The sequence below is a fragment of the Aphelocoma coerulescens genome, chromosome 5, assembly GCF_041296385.1.
Source record: "Aphelocoma coerulescens isolate FSJ_1873_10779 chromosome 5, UR_Acoe_1.0, whole genome shotgun sequence".
NCBI classification, from domain to species: domain Eukaryota; kingdom Metazoa; phylum Chordata; class Aves; order Passeriformes; family Corvidae; genus Aphelocoma; species Aphelocoma coerulescens.
Genome location: NC_091019.1, coordinates 305,829 through 329,319, shown reverse-complemented (window position 1 = coordinate 329,319; position 23,491 = coordinate 305,829). Strand labels below are relative to the sequence as shown.

Sequence of the window (23,491 nt, the reverse complement as noted above, 5' to 3'; positions counted from 1 at the left end):
CAAATTTTAGAATGCAGCTTCCAAGTCAAGTTACCTGCTAGGAAATTACTTCAGCTCTCTGGTACCTTGGGCTGTTTTAAACACAGCCTGGCCCTTCATGGCTGAGGCTCTGAGCTACACAACTTGTGAGTGGGCAAGTAGCAGCAGCTGAGGTCTCATCCCAGCTGTACACAAAAACAGGGAGTGGGGGCTGCACTTGGATACGTGCAGGCAGGGTTGGGCCCCTTCTGAAAGCTTCAATCCCTGTTTTGCAGAGATTCAATCAGGGATAATGACATTTTCACAAAGCTCTCTTAAGGCACGTGAAAACCCGAGTAAGAAAATGGAATCAAACCCTTTGTTCCACTGGCCTCACGCCCCAAATTCCAACGGGACAGACAAGTCCCTCTCCTCGGAAGGCAACGTCTCCTACCTGGACCTGTGCCTTCCGCAGCCTTTGGTGGCCGCTGTCTCCATCCTCCCACACCTCCTCATCTTCCTCCTCAGCAGGCCTGGCTTCCTCATCCTGCAGAGCAAGCACAGGGACAGTCACCAACCTGCTCATCCCAAACCTGGCCAGCAGGGATGGACTGCTGGGACCCCCTGGACGGTCACCCCTCTGCTGGGCACCATCCCTGCTCTGCAGTCCATTCCCGTTCCTGGCCTGGCATCTCCTTTGAACGGGATGTTAAACCACAACCACTTGCTCGGCTGGGTTTTGGGACATCAGAGACTCCCCCAAGGCAGTGGACAAAGCTCCTGTTCCCACACCCTCTGCCTCCCAAAGCCCTGCTAGGGCCAGGCAGAGCAAAGGAAACCCCTCACTTCCTGCTGGAAATTTCCTCTTGTGCTCGGAAACCCAGGGAAATCGTGGTTGCCCCATCCCTGGAAGTGTCTGAGGCCAGGCTGGCCGGGGCTTGGAGCACCCTGTGGATGGAATGAGGTGATCCTTAAGGTCCCTTCCCACCCAAACTATTCTGCCATTCCAGGATGATTCTGTGATCTCTCCCTGCATTTATTTTGCATCGCTTCCTCTCTAATTTGAATTCCCAAATCAAAATGAGTTTTTAAAGAAATCATTTAAAATTATCCCAGGAATAAAAAGGGGTGCAAACATACAAGAATCATTCCTACCTCCATCAAATCATTATTAATTGGAAGCCTCTTTCCTCATCTCTGTCCTTAGTTTTCCTTTCCTAGGAAACCTTGTGATCCCACAGTTTCTCCAAGAGATTTACTGGGATTGCAGAAAGCTTTGCTCTGTCAGGGAGGCAGGGGGGTTGACAACACTTGTTCCTCTGCATCTTTATCCTTTAACCAGCTTTCCCCCAGAATGGTGCTGCAAGAGAAGTTCAGAATTACTAGAAATGGATCAGGTTCACCTTTTGTCCTCACTCTTTTCCAACTACTTCCAAATTCTTGGAATTATCCTCAAATGAGGCCTAGCAAGCTACTGTGAAAACATCGATCAGAGGAACATTCTGAAAAGAGAAAACCACATCCAGCAGCAGCCAAAACAATCCCATTGCTATTCTTACCTGGTCTCCAGGTGCTCCTGCCAGAGCTCCCAACACCCATTGCCATTCCATGAGGGTGAGGAGGCAGTTTTGGATGTGTTCTTTGCCATGGGATGGGAAAACAGAGCCCAGAGGGTCTTTGTGTCCCTTCCAAGCCACCCCATGATTCCATGATACCATCAGCACCTATACCAATTCCATTCTGGAAAGCCCAATTCCATTCCTCCCATCAACTCAGAATTTCTCCCTTCCTCTCTCTGCTCCACATCAGGCATGTGTTGCCACGTGCCACAGGCATGGGATGCCTCAGCATTGCCTGGGAATGCCACTCAAGGCTGCCCTTGTGGCCTCAGCGCTCCAAAATGCCCAGCTGGCTCCCGTTCCAGCTGGGAATGTCCCAAACAGCAGCGTGGGCTGTGCCCTCTGCCATCCCACCATTGGGGCAGCTCCCATAGAATGTGACTGACTTACTGGGTTTGCAATTCCTGGCTTAAAAGTCAGGTGGTGGAATATCCTCTCCTGGGAATATCCAGAAGACCAGAAGGCTCCCTGGAAGCCACAGGTCAGGGACAGAGTCAGATGAACGATCCTGAACTGGTTTTCAGGGGATGCATCCCCAGCCTGTGGCTGCAAAAACTCCAGAGCTGTTCCTTCCCCTTGGGACAGCCAGGGAAAACATCCCCAGCATGGATTTCTGACAGGAAAAACCTCACTGCTCCAGGCTACTTGGCTCCTCCCAAATCCAGGCCAGCACTCCAACAGGCTCTAAGGACAAAACAACAGGAAAGACCATCTCAGGGCACACGCCACAAGCTGGGCATCACATTCCTCACTGGAACTGGGCTGTTCCCACATCCCTGTGACAGTTGGGAGCATCTCCCGTTCCTCGCTCTTCCATTCAGGACAAAGAGACAACAGAGCTGTCAAACAGCCAGTGTGTAACCCCAACAATCCAGGGAAAACCACCTTGCTCTGGGGAGAAACATCATGCCCAGTTATGGAAAAAACCAAAGAGCGGTACTGGGAACACTCCCAGGCATGGAGGCTCCCAGCTCCGGAAATGCAGCTCACAGGCTTCTTCCCATGGGAACCCCAGTATTGCCCGGGATTGGGCTCAGGGAAAAAGTCCTGCCCATTCCACCACTCTGGCACAGACATCCCAGGAAGGTGTCCCTGACCATGGCAAGGGGCTGAACAGGATGGTCTGTAAGGTTCTTCCCAGCACAGACCACTCCAGGAGTTTAAGGTGGATTCGAGCAGCTCCTGAGGACATGAACACCACCCACACCTCCCACCTGGCTCAGCCCAGAGTCCATCCAGCACTCACAGAGAGCTGCTGGGAGCTGAAATTCTCCCTGCTCCCCCTGCCTGGGAAACCCTGCCTCCAGCTCCTGGGAAAGAGGAGCTGCATCCTGCTGGGTGCTCCCGGCTCTGGGCAGCTGCCGCCTTCAGGCGGGGGGATGGCTCGGGCAGCTCCGGTGACTGTTCCACCTCGATGATTTTGTGTTTTCCTGCATTTCCCTGGGCTGGAGGGGAGCAGGGGGTGCGGTGGGAGTGCGGGAAGGCAGCGGCAGGGAGGGCAAGGAGTGCGGCCGGGCACCGCACAGCGCAGGGGGGCTTCTGCTGGGAGTGGAGGGGCGCGACCCGGACGGAGACGTCCCCGCCGCTGCCGGCCACTGCCCATGGGGCTCCTGCCTGCCCCCGGCGCCACTGACCCCACACCCCGTGTCCCCACACTGGGAACCACCATGGAAAATCATGCTGAAACCTCTAATCCTGAGCCTGAGCCTTGACCTTTTACCCCCCCTGACCTTTGACCCCTCGACCCATTCCTTGACAACTTGACCTTTGATCCCTGACCCCTGACCATCCACCTTTACACCTTGAGCCCTGCCCTTTGACCCCCCCCCAACCTGAGCCCTTTGACCCTTGCCTTTTGACCCATGACACCTGACCCCAGGACCTTTGACCCCCCTGAGCCCTGTGACCTTTGCCCCAACTTTCTACATGTGACCTCTGTGCTTTGACATTGACCACCTTGACCTTCGACCCCTGGACTTTCACCTTTGATTCCCTGACCCCCCAACCTATGCCCTGACTTTTGTCCCTTTATCCCCTAACCTTTAACCCCCTCTACTTTATACCCCTCACTGCTATTGCTGCCTGGAACCCCTCACTCCTGCTCTACACGCCCCAGCCCTCAACCCGTACCTGTCACTCTCCAGCCTGCAGCTGTCATCCCTAACTTTTTGGTGTGGGGCTTGTCCTCCTCTGAGGGTTCCAGGGTTATCCCAGCACCAGGGTTACTGAGCTCTGCTGCAGTGAGGGTTCCAGGGTTGCTGCACTGTGCTGCTGGTGGGGGGAAAATGGTGCTGTCAGGGGTGGTATGAGGGCTGGTGCACCTTTTCCCTGTATTCCTAACCTCCACTGGGTACTCTCCACCCTGTTAGGGAGGCTGTTTGTTTGGCTGCACCCAAACCTTGGCGATGAACATCACCTCGCAGACAGGACGGGACCAAGGAAAAACAAAACCCAGATGGGGGAAAAAAAACCTCACAGCTGGCTGTTTTCTTATTATAAAGTTAAAAATCAGTTGAAAAAACTGAAAGGCAAAAATCCCACACACAAGGTTAGAACCAGTCACACACGCTCTCACAGACTGACACACGCAGACACAGACAGACACACACTCTCACAGACAGACACCCTTCTTCAGCTTACACACTGACTGCAGCCCTTACTCACAACACTCCACCGATGAAGACGCTTCAACACATCTTCCAACTGCTGCTCCCTGACGTGGAAGGGTAGATTCTGGGAAAAGCGGTAGCATCGGTGACTGCAGGGATCAGAATCGGCCTCAGGGACCTGCAAGACAACATGAGACAGTCTACAAGTAGCTGACAGCTCGGAGTTATCCCCATACACCAGGCCCATAAGTTTTCTACACAAAACCCCACAGCCAAGAGATGAACCACAAAGTTTTACAACTGTTCGACCCAGCCACGACTCTACGTGCCAGGGCAGGGCAGCTCCAAGTGTAAGCACACCAAATAGAAGCAAAGATGACACGAGGACTTGAGATAACTCTCCAGAAGATAAATTCTAGACCCGATATGCTTTGAGGCAATGGAACCTATGGAACTACCACAGTGAGGAGGGTCTAATACACTTCATAGAGAAGTCCATGGCCCATGAAAGAAAAGATACTACCAAAAGTGAGAAGGAAGATGGAGGAGAACATCTTGTGTACTTCTCCTGGTCTCCAAAAGCAAAACTGTAAAGATGCCGGAATGAGCCCGATCTGGGAAAGCACGCGAGCAGAGACCCCCGCTGCCGCTACGGCCCAGAGCGAGGCCCATAAAGCACCGAGATGTAACAAAGGCCTGTGACACAGGAGAGGATGGACACAAACTACAGAACACAGACACCCATGACATAGCACAGACACGAGCTGAAACTGCCCAGCAACGGGCACAAGATTGCTAGTGATGCCATGAGGATTTTTGCCTTTTCTTTTATACCCCTGTTGTACCTTTTTACAAATTCTGTATTCCTAGTGCTTTTTGCCTACATTCTTGGACTTGTTTGTCAAGCTGAGAGACTCAACATTTTAGAAGCTTCGTAGCTAGGGATCAGTGTGCCCCAGGCCCCACGGTCCTCTCCAGAACACATTCTGTAAACCAAGATAGAACCATCCAGGGGAAGGTTCCTTGGGGAGGGGGGCTCACTTGAGCCTCTCATTGGGGAATCTTTGATAGATATGCTAATTAGTAACACCTATAATGTTACACCTAATGTTGGGGGAGAGGGGGGGACACAGAGACTCGGCGGGGTGCATCTCGATGCATATGACCTGGACGTGTGCACCTAAGGATCCTTAAAATAAATACCAAGGTAAAATCCCTTTTCCCCTTCGAACCGTGTATGACTCTTGATTTTAAGGCCAGGAAAAGGCATCATTTAATCACGTTTCCCTCATTAGAGGAGACAATTAAATGACCACTCAGGTGCACAACCACTCCTGCAGAGCACTTCACTAGACCCCGTTTTGCAATAACTCCCCCAGGCTGCAAAGCCCCGTTTGCCAGGGACCTGAGAGAAGAATTCGGTAGTTTTAAAGGAATGTCAGCAACTAGGAATACACCTGAGAGGAGTTCAGTAGCTGGGAGGGAGCCCAGGTGACAAATAAACACACAGGCCCCAGCAGAACCAGCTCATTCCAAAGAGTGGCACTGAGGAAGCGCCTGGGCAGTCCCACAGGGGCAGGTGGGTGCCTGGCTGCCAGCACTGGGAACGTGGGAATGCTTCAAAGCACCGGCACTCCTGAGAAAATGACCAAACAAGGCCGTCATAAGGCAAGAGATGAGCCGGGGGGACAGTGGGTCCCACACCTGCCCCTTTTCCCTTTCCACTGTACAGCATCTGCCCAGGCTGTGAGCGAGCTTTGGGCAGAAGCACTCAGTTCTCCCCCAGAATCCAGTGAACCACTTGCTCATCTCCAGAAGAGAATCACAGGCACAGCACTGAATGCACCGATACCCGGCTTACACCTCTCAACACTTTCTCGCTTTGGTTTGTTCATTGAAAAATGGCAAAAAAGGAAAAAAGTCAGCCCAGAGCCCAGGAACGTTAAGCGACTGCTCTTTTACAAAGTCCAACACAACCCCCCCCAAGGATGAGGCTTTACGTAAGAGCCACCTACTCCGTCCGGACGGGATTGTGTCCGGACCCGCGACTCTTCCCTCGCTGACCTTCGGCAGCAGCCGGCGGAAGCCAATTCCCCGAGCACGGCAGCCCCGCGGAGCCGCCCAGAGCCGCCGGCCGCCCCCAGAGCCCCGCAGCCCGTGCCGGTGCTGGCCCGCTCCATCCCGGAGCGGCTCCGGCCGCAAACCGGGAGAGCAAAGGGGAAGGAACAAAGCCCTGACAAAGCCAATGAGCGGAACACCATTCAACCCATCAGCGGGGAGGGCAGCGCAGCGGCCCCGCCGGCCCCGAGCCCGCCCCGAGTCCCCGTTCCAGGGAATGCCCCGGGTTGCGCTGCCCGGGGAGGGACCCCCGCCCTCCCGGGGTGTCCCCCACAGCGGGGCGCGAGCGCGGGGAAAGCCGCGGGTCCCGGCGGGAGCTGCGCCTGGAGCGGCCGATGCCGCCCTCGGGCCCGCCGGTGCCGCCCAGGGGGTGCCGGGATGTGCCGGGAGTGCCCGGGGCGGGGACGGCGCGGCCCCGGCGCTGCCCCGGTGCCGGCGGGAGGCCAGGCCCGGCCGCGCTCACCTGCGCTGGTCGCTCCGCTAGGCCCGCACCATCTCTTGGCTGCCGCCACCGGCGAACGACGGAGGAGCCGCGGAGCCGCCGGCGAGTCACGGAGCGCCGGGGGGGGCGCGGGGCGGGCCCGGCGGAGGGAGGGGGGGGCGGCTGCCAAGCGGGCGGCCGATCCGGAAAGGTCCCGGCGGTCCATGGCGGGCTGGCGGCTCGCAGGGCTCGGGCAGGGCCGCGGCTGCGCTGGGCCCGATCCCGGCCCGGTCCCGCCTGGCGCTTCCCGGCGGCTCCCGCGCCGCCGCCGCCGCCCCGATCACGTGACGCGCGGGGAACCACGTGACCCCGGCGGAGCGCGCGCGCAGGGGGCGTGGCGCGGGTCAGGCCCCCCCTCCCCGCGGGGCGGTGGGAGAGTCACGTGGCGCAGCGCGCGCGGAGCGACACGGGGAACAGCGGGACAGACCGGGAAACACCGGGACACACCGGGACAGACCGGGACGCACCGGGACAGACCGGGATGCACCGGGACACCCCGGGACAGACCGGGAAACACCGGGACACACCGGGAAACACCGGGACACCCCGGGACAGACCGGGACGCACCGGGACACACAGGGACACACAGGGACACACCGGACACCCCGGGACAGGCCGGCAGAGGAGCAGCTTCGGGGTGACCCAGCGGGGGCCGCCCAGTGCCTGAAGGGGCCGCAGGAAAAGATAGAGAAAGGATTTCCAAGGGACGGAGGGACAGGACACAGGGAATGGCTTCCCAGTGCCAGAGGGCAGCGATGGATGGGAGATTGGGAATTGGGAATTCCTGGCTGGGAGGTGGGGGAGACCCCGGCAGAGTTCGCCCAGAGCAGCTGTGGCTGCCCCTGGATCCCTGGCAGTGCTCAGGGCCAGGCTGGACATTGGGGCTGGAGCAGCCTGGGACAGTGGGAAGTGTCCCTGCCCGTGGCAGCGGTGGCACTGGATGAGCTTTAAGGTCCTTCCAAGCCCAAATCGTTCTGTGAGTCTTAGAGCCCTGAAATTCTCATGACAGAGGTGGAACTGCAAGAGCTTAAGGTCGCTTCCCAAAAAAACCCCATTGCACGACTCTGCAGCTTCTGGAGCCCTCGGTCCATTGAAATGCAGTTTCAGAGGAGCTCCGAGGAAATGGTGCTTTGGGGAGAGCAGAGCGGCTGGAACAGAGGAACAGGAACAGTCTCCTGGAGCGAGCCCTTGTGTCTCAGAGAGCGGGATCGGCTCGTTCCTAACGCACCTGGTGACTCCCAGAGCGGAGGATGGAAACGCAGCCCTGGTCCGAAAGAAACCCTGCCCGGGAGCGCGGGCTGGGATTGGGAGCCGGCAGAGGGAGCTCGGTGTTAAAGAGGCTCTTTTGGCTGTAAAGGTGCGCCTTTGTCTCTCTGCGAAGCACCCGGCCGTAGCGGCGTTTTTGCTGCTGTCTCCTGATTTTATTAAACTTTCATTAAACTGTCCCTTTTCTTCAACTTTCCTTCAAATTCTACAAAGAGTGAAGCTCGTTTTTCACGGCCGCGCGGTTGGAGCGGCACCAGCGCTGATCCCTCCGCGGGCAGGATCGCATCACAAATAGTCCCTCCTGGCGGATCACTCCGCGTGGGGCCGCATCACCGGTGATCATCACCGGTGATCCCTCCGCGGGCAGGACCGCATCACAAATAGTCCCTCCTGGCGGATCACTCCGCGGGCGGGCGCCATCACCGCTAATACGAGTATTTATAAATTCCAAAGAACTCGTTAACGCAGAAGAAAGCAAGTACGCTTCATGCTGGGTGGGAAACATAGGGTCTAAGGGGTAAGAATTTTAAAGCTGTCAGAGACCCAAGGAAAGGAGCAAAGGGGAAACAAGAAAGAGAAGGGCTGGGACCCCTGGAAGCATCGCCCCCTCCATTGCCGCCTGCCCCCCCCCAAGCCCAGGCTCCTGTGGCGCCGCTCGCAGCTGCAGCGCCGCTCCTGAGCCCGAGGTCCCGCCTGTCCCGGCCCTCAGGCACCGCCCGCGGCTCCACCGCTTGTCCCAGCGGGGCGGCTCCGCCGGTAGCCCCGGTGTTCCCGCCGCCCCCTCCAGCCCCTGCGGGCCCAGCGGTAGCCCAGCCCCCCCTTACGTTGTCCCTGTGCCCGTCCCTAGCCCAGGGTTTTAAAAATCCTCAGGATATTAACTGTGAATTTACGTTTTGTATTAAGAAGACTAAACATCATGGAAACAGCTGAATTTAGGACAAACAATAGGCCAATAAATACAATACTAGTGCTTTAAAATAATTAAATAACCATTTGTTCTTGCATCTATGTTGCTTCCAAATACTGGCAGAATTCCTTCAAATAAACAAACTGCTAGTTTTTTTGTTTTCTTTTGAATTTTTAAAGATTGCATTTTGGCAGTCATTCGGGCAAATCTGGACATTTGTTCCATTCGTCTGAAGTGAAAAAAAGCGATACATCTATCACATGGCACTTTCTCTCTTAGGAAGCCAAAACTAGGGCCCTCCAGGGAACAAGAAGTTTAATTACAAACTATCACTGTACAACAAGACAGATTATTGGGCAATAGTGCGTTCTGAAAGGTATTTGTCATAATGAGGAATGGGCAGGGTAATTGGTGTTTGCCAACTGACAGGCACTCGGTGATCGATGCATCTGAAGGGCCAACAGAAATTCTCCATCCTTGCTTAGGCTCTGCTGACAAGGCACTTTCAGCACTTCTCTCAGTGTTTGGTATCTCTCATTCCAAGTTCCTGCTACGTCCTGAACAGTTTTGGTGAGTGGTAATTTGTAATAGAGGATGGATGATCAGCAGGTGATTCTTCAGTCAAAAGGACTAGTTTTTCCAATTTATCTGTGGGATTTACTTGAAGTGATATGTCATGTAGTACTCAGATGACCTATTTCTACAAAGAATGAAAATTACTCAGCTGCATTAACTTACATATATGAGTGAAAATACAGTTAGATATTACTTAGCTCATAAATGTATAACTGAATAAAAAGTGTTCTCTGAAGGATACAAGTAATCTTTACTGCCATTTGGCGGTAGACAGAGAGAAGTGACACACCAAGGTTACTCTGCTCATCAGTGGCAGAGATGGGAAATGATCTCACCTGAGCTCCAGGGCAGCATCTTATGCATGAACTGTACTGCTCTCCTCGTTCATTTGGGAATAAGGTTAGCATCCAAAGATAGAGCAGAAACACATTCTCTGGTCAGGCCTGTAACTCTTTACAGTGCTCCTTGTACATTATTGTGAAGCACTTGACACCAGGCACAATCAAAAAAGGGATACTAGAATACCCTGACCCTTAATTTTATCTAGAGCAAAAAATTGTTACGTAGCAAAGTTCATGTCTTAGGTAGCTAAAGGAGAGCAGCTTCTTCATTTCACAAGATTTAATAGAACAGTCAAAGCACTAGAATGCTACTGAAATTAGGAAATGCTGCAATAAATCACAGAGTTCTACTGCTTGCATTAAAAAAAAAAAAAAGTTAAAGTTTCTGGATTCCCATTTTAAAAATAGACTTCACAGTCATTAAAGAGTACTAGGGGTCTCTGAGAAGAATAAGCACAGGCTTTAATCTATTGTTTTTAATAAAGGAAGTCCTGCCCCATCTGTAGGGTCAGAATCACAAATCATCTATCTTATTATCTGAGAATAAAGACTGAACATTAGTCATATTCTTTTTATAACACAGAGTGACCGATACTTCAAAGCATTGTCATCACTGCTCTCTGGCTGTAAATGAAAACGTCATGGTGCTTCACTCTCATCTTGTATTCATATGCTTGACAGACAAGTTAAATGAGAATTGTCCAAAGCTATGAACCAAACCATGACAAAAGTAGCTCTTAGAGTGGTTTTAAATCACTCAAGCTGACATTCCTCGGCCCCAAATGTCAGACCACACAGTGCTGCGATGCACGCAGCAGGCAGAGCGCACTGTCCTGTTCCTCGGCTCCCAGCTTCAGAAGTGGCTACTCGAGTAAATAGAAACCTCAGAAACGTAGTTATGGAAATAGTGCATGTCAGCAGACTTCAAAGGGCAGAACATATTGATAATTGCAGAAAGAGGCCCAAAAGGGCTTCAATCACTCCCTGTCCCTGCAGGTTTTTTTGTTGTCCTCTTAAAGGAGCAATGACTGGGTGAGGATGAAACTGCCTTCCTGCCCAGCTGACAGAGGCTTTACAGGCATTCTAATGCTTCTGTTTGCACGGCTGCCCTTCCAGCTCTGTGCTGTCTGCAGCCTGAAGGCTTCCCCAGCTCTGAGAGCACAGACCAGCACTGGAAACACGACCAGCGCCAGAGGAGCTCCAGCGGTGACATCTGCTGAGCCCCCGGGCTCGCATCCTGAGCCATCGCAGGTCCGAGGGAAGCACCCGGCTCTGGTGGCTCCTTACCTGCCAGCACTGAAGCAAACGGCTGCTGGGGATCGAACGGCATTTCAACCTGCCAGACTCCAGGTTCTGGGTATCCAAACGGAATACCATTTCCTGAGAATAAACACAAATTCATTATCCTGGTGTGGCTACAGAGAAAAACTCACTTAGACAGCCTGTTCTGCTAATGTACAAAGTAAAGATGTGTTAGATCGTGCAGCTGTCATCGCAGCATTGATGTTTACAGTCTGTGTCTGTTTTACATCTGTATATTTTCATTCAGTGTTTTACTGTATCCTGGTCACTCTATAGGGAAACACAAATCTTAAAAAAATACAATTATTTTCAAAAAAAAGGAGATGCATTGTTCATTTCTACTCCAGTGAAAAGCTGGATTGTACTTAAAAGGCATTGGCTTCTATTTGGGAAAGTGCTGATAGACTGTGTTGCAACAGGAGACCCTGAAGGGATTCTGGCTGACTCAGAAATTTCTCCAGGGACTGCTGAATAATGTTCACAGCAGACACAGTTCAGACTCTTTTAAAATGAAAGAGCATATGCTCTCTCTTATTATTTTTAACAAGGCTAACGATACAAGAGATATCAGAATAGATTTTTCCTTGTCGTTTCCAAATACCGTGTGATTAATTCCTGGGCCACAGAACAAGGGCATAGAGGAAGATAAAGAAAATAAATTATTTAAAAATTATTCCCTATGTTTTCAGTGGGTAATCAACAAGTCGATTCCTGTAAGCATCCATTTGAAGCTTTCTTATAGTTCAGAATTGCCAACAAGGGCTCTTTTACTTGCCCCTTTCAGTGGTTTCCTGAAAGCACACTTAAGCTGAAATCCACTGTGAGTCCTGCTGAAGGCAAATTGATAGCTCAGAGGAGTAAAGTGAACTCTCTGCAGGTATAGAGACTTGATCTTCAGAATTGTCCTGCCATTAAGAGAAGGGAGATTGCCTAGAGAATGGCTTTTAACATATTTTCATTCACCATGCTTTCCTATCTACTGTGATACTTAAAATCCCTCTAGTACTCAAAAACCCATTCAATGTGGATTTAATGTCTATTGTAGAGAAAAAACTTTAGAAGCTAGTTTAAAAAAAAAATCAAAACACCTCCATGGTTTAAACGATTAAAAATAGGTGAAGTGATTTTAATTATTTGTTTCCATACCTCTGACTTGCAAGACGCCTGGAGAGTACGAATGACAAGCAAGTATGTCCAAAGATGGCCACATAGGATTAGACTTCACAACACATTAATTCAATTCATCCTTAATGGACATCAGATTATAAATGACCAAACCTTTCTATGTTATTGAGGTGCCTCCTAAACTCTCTAGGCTCAGAAGACAAAAGCCCAGGATATTGAATAATTAAGCTCCTTAAGAGAAAAGAAAAATCAATTCCAATCCGTGAACATAAATTCAATTTCCTCCAGCCGTCCTAGCTCATACAAAGCAGAATTCAACCAGCAAAAAACTCGTTACCTTCCCAAACCTGTGGAATATCCAGCAAACCAAATTCTCAGGCTCCTACAGTGAGCAGAGCAAGGACAGAACTAAACTGATTTTTTTTCTTTTTTCTTACAATGCTACGCTGGTGTCCAATTGTCCTTAGTTCTAGGATGTGCAACCCTGAGCTGCTCAGGGAACCCTTGCCTTATCACATGCGAAGAGGCTGTCTGCAAGCCCAGCAATACTCAGGGGACCAAGGGAGTTACAGATCAACATCAAGTATTTCAGGCTTCACCCCGACAAACTAATGGACACTACCAAGCATTCACACAGAATTAACCTCCTGCTTTCACTTCGGGCAAAGCTTTCAAAGAAAAGAGCATCCCTTGGAGAGCTGTGGCTAACAGCACCAACCGGGCCAAGCCTCTTCTTCACCAGCCAAGAGAAGTTTTGGCAGCGACTCGAGCAATAACAAGACAAGGACTTTAATCCCCTTTAATTGTGTGATTCTGTTGGGGATTTGTGCTGCTTCAAAAGCAGTGTCTGCTGTGGTTTTGAGTCACCTGATCCACACTGTTTTCCTCTCTGTTTTCACAGCTCTGGCATTGGCCAGGAGAGCACTGTGCAGATCCACGAGCAGCTTTCAAAGGTCAGCAGAGCACTGCCTGGTTTCACAGCCTCCGTGAGGCTATCTCAGGGCCTGGCTCTCCCAAGCATCCCACAGCTTCCTGGAGAGGTTGCTAATTACCAGACATTCATTATCTGTTCTTATAACCCAGAGATTTAAATTGAAAAAAAAAAAAACAAATTAAAAAGGGGAGGGACGGAAGAATGAAAAAATACTAAGAGAATGGATCTGCACTAAAAGTGCTTTGACTTATCCTGTAGGACTCCTGGCTTCAGTTCCTACAAGGAGACATTTTCAACTGCCTGTCAAATTCACATCACTGGGCCTATCCTCAGCACCCTCCAGCCTTGTCACATTTATATGGAGAGGTGGTGGAAGGATGGTGGCTGAAGGGTGTTTGGGGCTCCAAGAAGGAAAGGGAAAATATGCCTGATGCCATTCAAGGCTGATAACTCAGTAGGAGGCTGTAGAAGAGCTTCTCTGTCAGAAGAGGCAGGAGCAGTGCTGAACACTGCCCAACCTACCACTGCAGCTGAGCAAGCAGGAGGAATGTGGGAGAGGCAGGACTGGGAGACAGTGAGGGGATTAGGAAACACGATGCCAGGATTCTTCTTCCGTTTCCTTTCTAAGGTAATTGGTCCTGTCTAACTGAGACAGACCCCTTGTCTAGACTGGCTGCCGGACTGAACAGTCAGACCAAATCCATAATTTCATAAGGTCTGGTGAAAACAACCTTCACAAATGAAGTAGTTGAAATGAAGTAGGGCAATGGTAGAGTGAATAAGGAATCTTGCTAATGAGCCAGAGGTAAACCAGAGCCTTACTTACACTCTTGCTGAGAGCTGTTCTGTTCCATTCAGCTGTGTATTTGATCATTCAGCTAAGAAACCAGCATGATACAAGGGATCTAAAATTTCAGTTGCTTCAACCGGAATATCTAAAGTAGCAAAGCAAAGAAGCCAACAAATTATTTCATTGTAAGCCAAATTATACAGGATATACCAGACAATACCAGGAGCATTAATGGTTTATTAGGGAAAGAACACCACCAAGTAGACCTCTCATAGCTTCGGTTTTCTGTTGCATAGGCAGCCCCTCTGGGTTGGTCATCCAACACACAGATTGGGGGGTACATAATTATGGGTCTCAGTCTGGGCAAGCTTAATCACTTTTTTTTCCATGAGGACCTTCCCTCGATTCCATGTGTCAGTGATAGAACAAGGGGGAATGGCTTTTAATGAAATATGGTAGGTTTAGATAAGATAGCAGGAAGAAAATTGTTTCCTTTGAAGGTGGTGAGGCCCCGGCACAGATTGCCCAAAGAAGCTGTGGATGCCCCATCCCTGGAAGTGTTCAAGGCCAGGCTAGATGGGGCTTTGAGTAACCTGGTCTAGTGGAAGGCATCCCTGTCCATGGTAGGGAGGTTGAAACGAGATAATTTTTAAGGGCCCTTTCAACCCAAACCATTCTATAATTCTATTATTCTGTTTCAGGTTATTGCATTTATTAACTTTAAACCTCATTTCCTATATTCCTATAGAATTTCACCAAGCCCTGAAGAAAAGAGAAAGCTATTTCTATAGCAGCATAGGAAGCCTGCACCACAGGCAAGCAGAGGGACAGGTCACACACATCTCAACACTGTCTGAGAACAGTATCAGTGGGATAAATACAGCCAAGGTGTGATACATATAGGAGTTCAAAAGAGACTTGTGTACTAAGTGGCTGCTTGACACAACACTAAAATTCTTCTGTTGTGGGGGTTAGGTCTCAAACATTTACCACTTAGGATAGTGATTTCTTTGTCACCAGTAAATGAAGACCAGTCAGCTGCTAACTTCAGCTCAGGAATATGCCACTAGTGATGGAGGACATCCAAGACCTGCTTGGTGACCAGACTGCAACACACTGCAAAGTCCTGAGATGCTGTCTCTGGACTCAGGCTTAGAGAACCTTTTCAAAGTGTTTATTACTCTCACGCACAAGGCACAGGAAACCCTCTGCGGTATATGTACATTAAAGACAGAACCACAAGTTTCATCTTGAACTCTGAATGTGTGTGCGCAAGGAAAGTATGTGCAGAAATGACTTACTAGAAAGGAAGACATCTGGGTCAGATGTTCTCTTCACTTAGTTAATCACATGGAAGTGTCATTCTGAAGAACTTTGTGTATTAAGCCTGAGGAAAAGTGCTTTGTTCAAAAGCGATATGCACATAGCAAATGTGAGAACAAGAGTTCCCGTCTGACCCACAGAATCCACCACTTACCCTGTTATTTATGCAAGCTGCTGTCAGGTCATTTTTTACACACTCACATAGTATTTTCCAATCTATGATGAATGCTACACAAGATGAGGGCTATTCCTTGACATGTCAGACTAGTGAGAAAGTTAAATTACCTCTTTGTGAGTTCCAAGCTCAATGTATCCACAGAGAGGGTGAAACGCTCCTGTGCCACAGACATAAACATGGGTCCAGTTGTACGGCTGAAGAACTCGGATAAAATTGGCACACTCTGTCTGTTGGGAAAAGAAAGATAAAGGTTACTTTTCATGTTTATTCTTCTCTTTCACATTATACATAGAATATAAGTTACAGCCATATAAGCTTATATAAGTTACAGCCATAGCATTGGTGTATTTAAACTCAGAACTACTGTAGCAGAAACTGTTTACAAGTAGTTCAAACCTGTTAGGACTATAACTTGACAGTGGCTATCTACCAGGCAGTTCATCAATCAGACTTGCAAACCTAATTCTGCTGTATGCTTACAGCCACGAGAAACTGTCTGCTCACACCACGGTTTGGAGGGAATCTGTTCAGCCAGTGTTGTAGCAAACACCACCCGTCAACAATTGGGCAGAGGTCGCAGAGCCACTGGGTTTGTCTGGCTACCAGTCTTCCTGCCTTTGCTCCCAGCTCAGGGTACTGCACATGCTTTAATACCAAAGATCACATGATTAAAGCGACTGTGGTGGGCTGAAAGGCTTCAACACACTTCCAAGGGCATGCTTTGTCTCTGCACCAACCACATCTTACTGGTGACTTTTATTTGGTCATTTCTGAGTCCAGTGGGACGTCCTGGCTCTAGCTGGGCTTGCTCCATGTTGTTGTTGTTGGTAAGTAGCACAGGCATGCTTGCAAGGATGATACATGGGGCTGGGGGAAAAGCCTTGATTTAGCCTTGCCCAGAACGAAATGAACACAAAAACACATAACAGATACTTCAGAGGGAACACACAGGATTTGTTCATATGTCCAAGCCATCACCCTGCATCTAAGTGAGAGTCCGAAACAACTATTTCCCTCTCAGGACCTTCTCCTTTTTCTCTTAGTGTAGAAATAGACCAGCACAAATCTTCCACATGCACCACTATCAGAATATTTCCAATGCTCAGCATTGTTTAGGTTCTGACTGCTGTAAAGGTAAGGGTAGTAACAAGTTAGAATAAAAAGCTAAACTCTTCAGGCAGAGAGCTGAGAGCATTTTGAGCTGGAAGATACCTTGGTAACCGACATGCTGGAGATTTTTTTTGGAGAGAAAAGGAAGAAATTTTATTTTACAGCCAGGAAATGTTTACATTTAGAGTGGGCTCTAGACACATGACGTAATCTGTGCTGCACAAAACATATAAAAGTTGTATTGTGTACACGTATGTACCTTAAATATACTTCCTAAAGAAGATTTGTGGTTTCTGGCAAAAGCCATTGAGTCTGAGATTTTTTTTTAAACCCCAACTGCAGCTGTCTGCAAATTAAGTTGATTTGTACACTGCTCTACTACTGTTTCTTTAATGAATTATAATGAAGTTACATTCAGGATACACCCAAGAAAAAAAGAAGCATTTTAATGTGAGAAAAGAGGATTCCAGGGAAATACTGCCTGGTATACATTTTTGAGGAAACGCCATTCATCTCTCAGCTGCATTTATTACACAAAAGAACAACATATCATGATTGATGCCTGCAAGATTGAATTTTTTCAAGTATTAATATTTAGAAACCAACAGAAATGTAACTTTGTTTTTCAATTAAGAAAAAACACTTAGGACATTAGTTCAGAAGAAGTGTAACAAGAGCTTACTAAAGCATTTTTTGCATTTAATAAAAAATACATAGATATGCATAATCCTCAGCCATAATAAAAAACATACATCATACTTACATGGGCATCTTTCCCAGCTAATTTGCATAATTCTACCTTTTCTTTTGCTGCAGGCCAGTAAATCTGTAATAGAGTTAAAACAAGACAAAGATGATGAAGATTATACACTGTCCTGTGACTGTAGATTATTCCAGGAATAAACAGTTAAAACAGATTTATGCATGTTGAAGGACCTTGCATGTAAATTGAAATGAACATGACTTCAAGTACAAGATCCCATTACAAAAAGTTAAGAGGCTTTAAATCAACCCCCCTGATTCTTGTTTATTTCTTCATTGGCTACATGTACTTTTAAAAAGCATTCAGTTAATCTGGCCGGGGCACCTTGTCACCATTATGTGTTTCTCTCAAAGTTATGATGAGCCAAATCATCTGGAAACTAAACTGATTGCAAAGCCAGGCAAATTACATTTGTAAGAATTTGGTCCAGTGGACTTGGCAGAACTGTTATAAAAAAACCACTTAGCTCTTTCTGCCAATTTTCAAATGAAAATAATTAGGTTCAAAAAACTAAGGACAGCTGAAGGGAAATTTGTAGAACAAAAAGTACATTTGGCAGGAATCAACAGTGCATGGTTTAAAAACATCAACATTAACTGAGTTTACTGAGAAAATGACACAGAAGTTTAGAGAAGAACTGTGGACCTTAGATAATTGCCAGTATATATTGATACTGTTTCTCTTTCTTTTTTAATCTGCCCTGCAGAATTCTACAAAATAGGTTTTGATGTAGATAAATCCAGATGACAACATACTATCAGTTACTGTAATCCAAATTGTGATGGTGAAGAAATGTCAGTGAACAACAGTGCAGGTTCTGCCTCACTGATTTCAATTAAGCAGTCAAAACTGGATATGATTGAGTACATCTGATTCTATTAAATTTCAAATAGAAGCTAAATACAGATTCTTCTCGAATCACTGTGTTAAATATGGATATTTTGTACTTCTAATTTTGACAAGAAAAAGCAATTGTTATTTCTCATGACTAGTAATAAAAACACCACAAATCACACTACTTTTTAAGCAAATATTGATTAGTAAATTGCCTGAAGTCCCAGGCACCAGTCAGCAGGTCATTAGTAGTCACAAATGCTTTATAGTAGTCTCCAGTCATGCTTTACAAAATCTTAAATAGCAAATGTATAGGAATGAAGAATTATTATAATATGCACTAGAAATAAAAACAACATCAAGGAAGGACGCACAACTCAGTGGCATGCAAGAGGAGTTGACTGCTGTCATATTCCCCTTCACCCAGCTGTTGGCACCTTACTGGAAGTGGCTTGACATACCCAGGCTCAGTCCCACACAGGTAAGGAAAGCAAAAAGCAAGTGGCCTCCCTCAAGTACCTTTATCACTTTCCAAAACCTACAGTCACTGTTTCTCTCAATCTGGAAACAGTCTGGATTTTACTTCTTTCTCTTTCCTTCCCAGTGAAAATGGATGTATTGGATTTCTGCAAGGAAATTAATTTCCTCTCAAGTGAACTCCGTTACCTTCCTGATAAAAAACCTCTTAGCAGAGACAATGTCGTTTAAGTTACTTAAACCTTAACCCTCTGCAACAATATTTACATGGAGTCAGAGATAAGACAGTGTAACAGCATTGCAGCACTGGAGCACAAATTTGCTTTCCCAGAGCATTTTCTCGGAAAGATCTGGTCAAAGCACCCAGGTATGGAAATGCAATCAGCCATCCCAGGGATGTGTGGATGGCACAGAGCACAGTGCCAGGAAGCACAGAGGAAAGTACTGGAAACATCATGAAGGGCTGAAGGTAGGTCCAGTCTGGTCTCCACTGCAACACAGAGAAGTTTAAGAAGAAAAGCTGATGAAAAGCGACCCGTGAAGAAAAGCTGATGAAAAGGAACAGATAGAGGAACGTAAGATCATGGATCTCCAAATACATTTGGCCACGGAGATTTGTCTGAGATCTGATCCTCAGTTTTCTTGTACATAAACTCTATGCCCAAGATCCCTGAATCACTTACAGGAAAGCCTCGAGGTCTTCAAGGGGTTTGGGAGATTTTTGGCCAAAGTTTAGTTATCCAATGAGGTAGACAAGATGTCCCTTTGTAGGCTTTTGAAAATGCCCACCTGTCCTTGCCAACTACACAGAAGAACTGGAGGAGTTAAAAACAGAGACATCTGCTTCAAGGCTTCAGAAGTGTTAATGGACTTGAGTTACCCTCAAATCTTCTACAGATTCGTTCATGGGAATCAGTGTTTGTCCTACAAGGCTGAAATACACACATCCCCCCTTCTATGATAATTGACCACAGACAATTATTATTTAAAAAATCAATTGTTTTACTCTCTAGTTACTCAACAGCCTCAGTATTTAGCATTATATAAGGCCACATTAGACAATGAAAAGTGAAGCTAAGTGATCTAACTTGAAAATCAATTTGCAATTATATATGGGGGAGTAAAAGTGATGTTTATTAGCTTACCATATGAGAAATGAGAGATTCCCAGAAACTGTCAGTTCTAAATCGTAATAGATCAAGAAAATTGCATCATTTGATGAGTTGCATCATAAAAATTGCATAAAATAATGAGCTGATGTGCTGAGCAAAAAAGCATGAACTTCATTTTTTATTACAGGACATGCTGTGTAACAGTGCCACAAGCCTGGTTCCCTCAAACACTGGCACAAGCAACATTATACATGTGTACTGACTTTTCTGTAGGGGGTGAAATTAAATTGTACCGTTATATTTTATTCCAATGTGTTACTTAGTTTCACAATATGCCAAAAAAGTAAGACTGGAGGCTCCTGTAGTTTCTTTCAGATTTAAAATCATTTAGCTTGTAAATGGTTTGAAGCTTTGAAGTTGGTCTTTTTTTTTTTTTTTTTTTTCTATTTATATGCTTTATTCACAATGGTAACATCTTATTAACAAATTCTCTTTTATTCCCAAATTTCTCAATAAGTAAAAACCTCAAGGAATGGAAAAAAACCCCCAGATAGCCAGGCCTTATATATTAAAGGTGACAACAACATTGACTTGTAAAGTTACAATAATTTTGTGTTACAATCAGTACAAATTATATACTTAATATACTTTATAGTTGTATGTATCTGAAATGTCTGGAGAAATCTTAGAATAGCTAAGTGGAGTTACTGAATTTAAGGCAAGAATGCAACTAGTTGGAATATGTGAACTGTATACTTAAACAGGATTCTTTTCTTTTCTTAATCTTCGGTTTATTTTCCTTTTAAAATAACCATATCAAAATTCCAAAGGTCAGCTACTGTCATGATTTCTAGATTTTCTCTTCTATTGCCCAATTAAAAGAAAAAAAACAACCTCACCATTACTTTTAAATCATTCTTCAAATATTTTCTTAAATTTAGGAATGGGAAAGAAATTAAATTCTCCTAATAAATGGAAGTTAATAAACTCTTTTCTATCAGAGAGAAAGAAAACCTCCCAGGAGTACAAAATTAAGCAGTACATAAGTGTAGGACAGATAAGGTATCACTTTAAAGGGTAGCTGGAAATTGATTTCTGATTAAAACAAAACATTTTAAACCACAGAGGTCTTTTCCAGATCAGGAGCAGTGAATTTCTAAAAGTAACATTTTCCCTTCCTCCAAATATGCATTTTACTATAAGAAAGGAATGAAAAAGGAAGTAATTTTTTTTAATACATTATTTATATATAAATAAATTGGTATGTGAATGCTATATGTATATATATATATATATATATATATATATGTATGTATGTATGTATGTATATATATATAAAAATAATATCTGGATCCACCACTAAGAGCCAAATTTCAGCTGCCATCTGTCATGAATTAATAATACTGGTATTTTACTCATTTTCATGTATGCATCTTTCTCTATCAGATTTTGTTCCTAGCCTAACACTAAAGATTATAGATCTTCAGGAGAAGGGGTGCTCAAAGATAAAACAGTGAAATCTGATTACAAAAAAATGTGTGAAAGTACAGCTTTTTCAAGAATCACTTCTAATTAGGCTACTAAATCTAGGATGGTGCAGAACTTTACAAAATGAGTGGAAAATGCTATCTATTGTCACAATACAAAAGAGGAAGATCACAAGCTATCTAAACAATTTAGAAGCCCACTGGTCTTTTTTCATCTGTTTTTAAGGTTTCAGAACAAGTTTTTAGTTAGGGAAGAAATAATACAAGTTTCCAATGAAAACGGAGTGTGGCAGAGAAGACAACAGAACTTGGTAAACAGCCACTATCCCACTCTAATATTGTACTTTTCTTAAATAACCTAGCTGAATTACATTAAGGTGGTAGAGCTGCTCTTCATCAGGGCTCCATTTAAGTATTCACTACATTGTCACACGGAAACTGATTAGCTCAGCTGCCAAAAACAGGCATTAGTACAAGAAAAAAAAATGGTCTGATAAGTAAAGAACTTGAGGTACAAAGTTACTCGTGCAGTTCCCCAAGAAACAGTGTCAGAACTCATCCTATTTCATGCACCCTTCAGTAGCTTTGGTAAAAACCCAGAACTCTCCAACAACCCCTGCAGATGACACAAGGTTGGGAAGCATCACTAAAACAAAAGAAGTTAAATTATGCAGGAATAATCAAAGGGCTCTGAAGACCAGAATTATCAACAGCCAGAGGAAATGGGTATAAACTGCTAATAAATAAATATAAATAATAGATTGTAGATTTGAACAAAAATCAAATCTGAAACATCGGCGTAACAAGGATCTGTTCCACAGCAACAACATTCCTAAAGAAGTTGCATGAAGTATCCCAAAGGGCCGCTTACAACAGATGATGATTTGGGACCCTGAGCCAGTGCACGCTGGGACAGATGAAAACAACTTGTTCCAAAGCTGCTGTTGGGGATCTGACATGTTTATCTATTTGGCCCACATGGGGCTGTGTCTTCTAGCACCCACAGCTCCTGCAGGTTGGCAGCTTTTCAAAAGCTTGTCAGGCCTTGACAGCATTCCTATTCCTGCGGAGCTGGGCGGGTCGCGCTGCAGATCACACCGCGATGATCGCGCTGACGTGTAACCCCGCGGGCACTGTTAGCACAGCCACAGAAAGGGGCACCATTGCTTTGCAGCTATTTACCCACTGTTTACCCAGCTGACAACATTTTGTATTTCGTATTTATTTAGCGCAAGGAGTAAAATAGAAAAGGCTTTTGCAAACTCACAAGAAACTTCGATGTACTGACGTCATGTTTCCAGCAGGATCCCAGAGGTTGGTGCTCCTATAGAATTTCTTTGCCAGCTTTCCAGCCTCTCATGCTATTAAACATCTCTCCGTTTTACACTGCACTTCTGGTGGTAATGGCACAGAGGCCTTCAGTAGAACTACTTTCCTTTGCTGACCATCTTTATTTTACTCACAGGAAGAAATCACAATTTTTCCAGTTTGCAAATAGCTTGCAGAATTTGTCAGGGACACTTCATAATGCCATTCCTGCAACAGGAGTTAATGGCTTCTGTACAGGAAAACTTCAGAGAAAATACATCCCTGTTACAGAAAGAAGATTATCCATTGCTGTATTTTATATATTTATTGACTATAATCACTTTCGCTTTCTGCATTCATCTGTCATTCTGGAGGACTTGCTCATTACACTGTGGTACTTGCTGTTGTTTTATAATGAGGTTTACAAGCACTGGAAACCAGACAGATTTTTTTTCAAGCTGCCAGCTAAGGAAATTTTCAACCTATTACACAATACATTTCATAAAAACTACAATGATTTAAGAAATTCTGACTCCAGCAGAACTACTGATTTATTTCATCAGGAAAAATACACCAGGAAATAAAGCTATAACTTAATATATGGAAGTCAAATTAACTCATTTAGGTAAATCAATAGGTTTTAAAAAGGAAGTTATTAAATTATATATATGTATACATTAGAGAAGGGAGCAGGATACAATGCTTTGGATCCTTCTTTGCCAGAAATGTCTTAATATAGAGCATTAGACTCTAAAATATAATCTTGCCAAGTAATTATATCTACACATGAGAATAAATTGTTGGGGATCCTGACTTAGCTTTTGGAGGTATCAGTAGCTCCTAACAAAACAAATATCTGAAATTGAGAGCTTT

General features: G+C 46.1%; 2 protein-coding genes across 8 annotated transcripts in view; both read right to left on the bottom strand.

Annotated features, from left to right (window-relative positions):
* Positions 1 to 3,442: 3,442 nt before the first annotated feature.
* Positions 3,443 to 8,471, bottom strand: LOC138110962 (uncharacterized). The gene is made up of 4 exons (XM_069016106.1): positions 8,398 to 8,471; positions 6,768 to 7,140; positions 4,238 to 4,364; positions 3,443 to 3,848 (listed from the first exon to the last, which is right to left on the bottom strand). Exons 1-4 carry the CDS (start codon positions 8,469 to 8,471, stop codon positions 3,697 to 3,699), a joined length of 726 nt encoding a protein of 241 aa, XP_068872207.1. The 3' UTR covers positions 3,443 to 3,696.
* Positions 8,472 to 9,256: 785 nt separating this feature from the next.
* LOC138110980 (semaphorin-3D-like) overlaps positions 9,257 to 23,491 on the bottom strand; it is a 31,298-nt gene continuing 17,063 nt past the window's right edge. For 3 of the 7 annotated variants that reach the window (XR_011151184.1, XR_011151185.1, XR_011151188.1), the window contains 4 exons: positions 17,401 to 17,463; positions 15,635 to 15,754; positions 14,063 to 14,171; positions 9,257 to 11,255 (listed from right to left, as the gene is read on the bottom strand). Coding sequence is in view for 2 of the 7 variants with exons in the window: in XM_069016122.1 (XP_068872223.1) it covers positions 10,959 to 11,255; positions 15,635 to 15,754; positions 17,401 to 17,463 (480 nt within the window). In the remaining 5 variants the exon portion in view is untranslated. The other 4 variants (XR_011151186.1, XM_069016123.1, XR_011151189.1 and 1 more) reach the window with 4 other exon arrangements.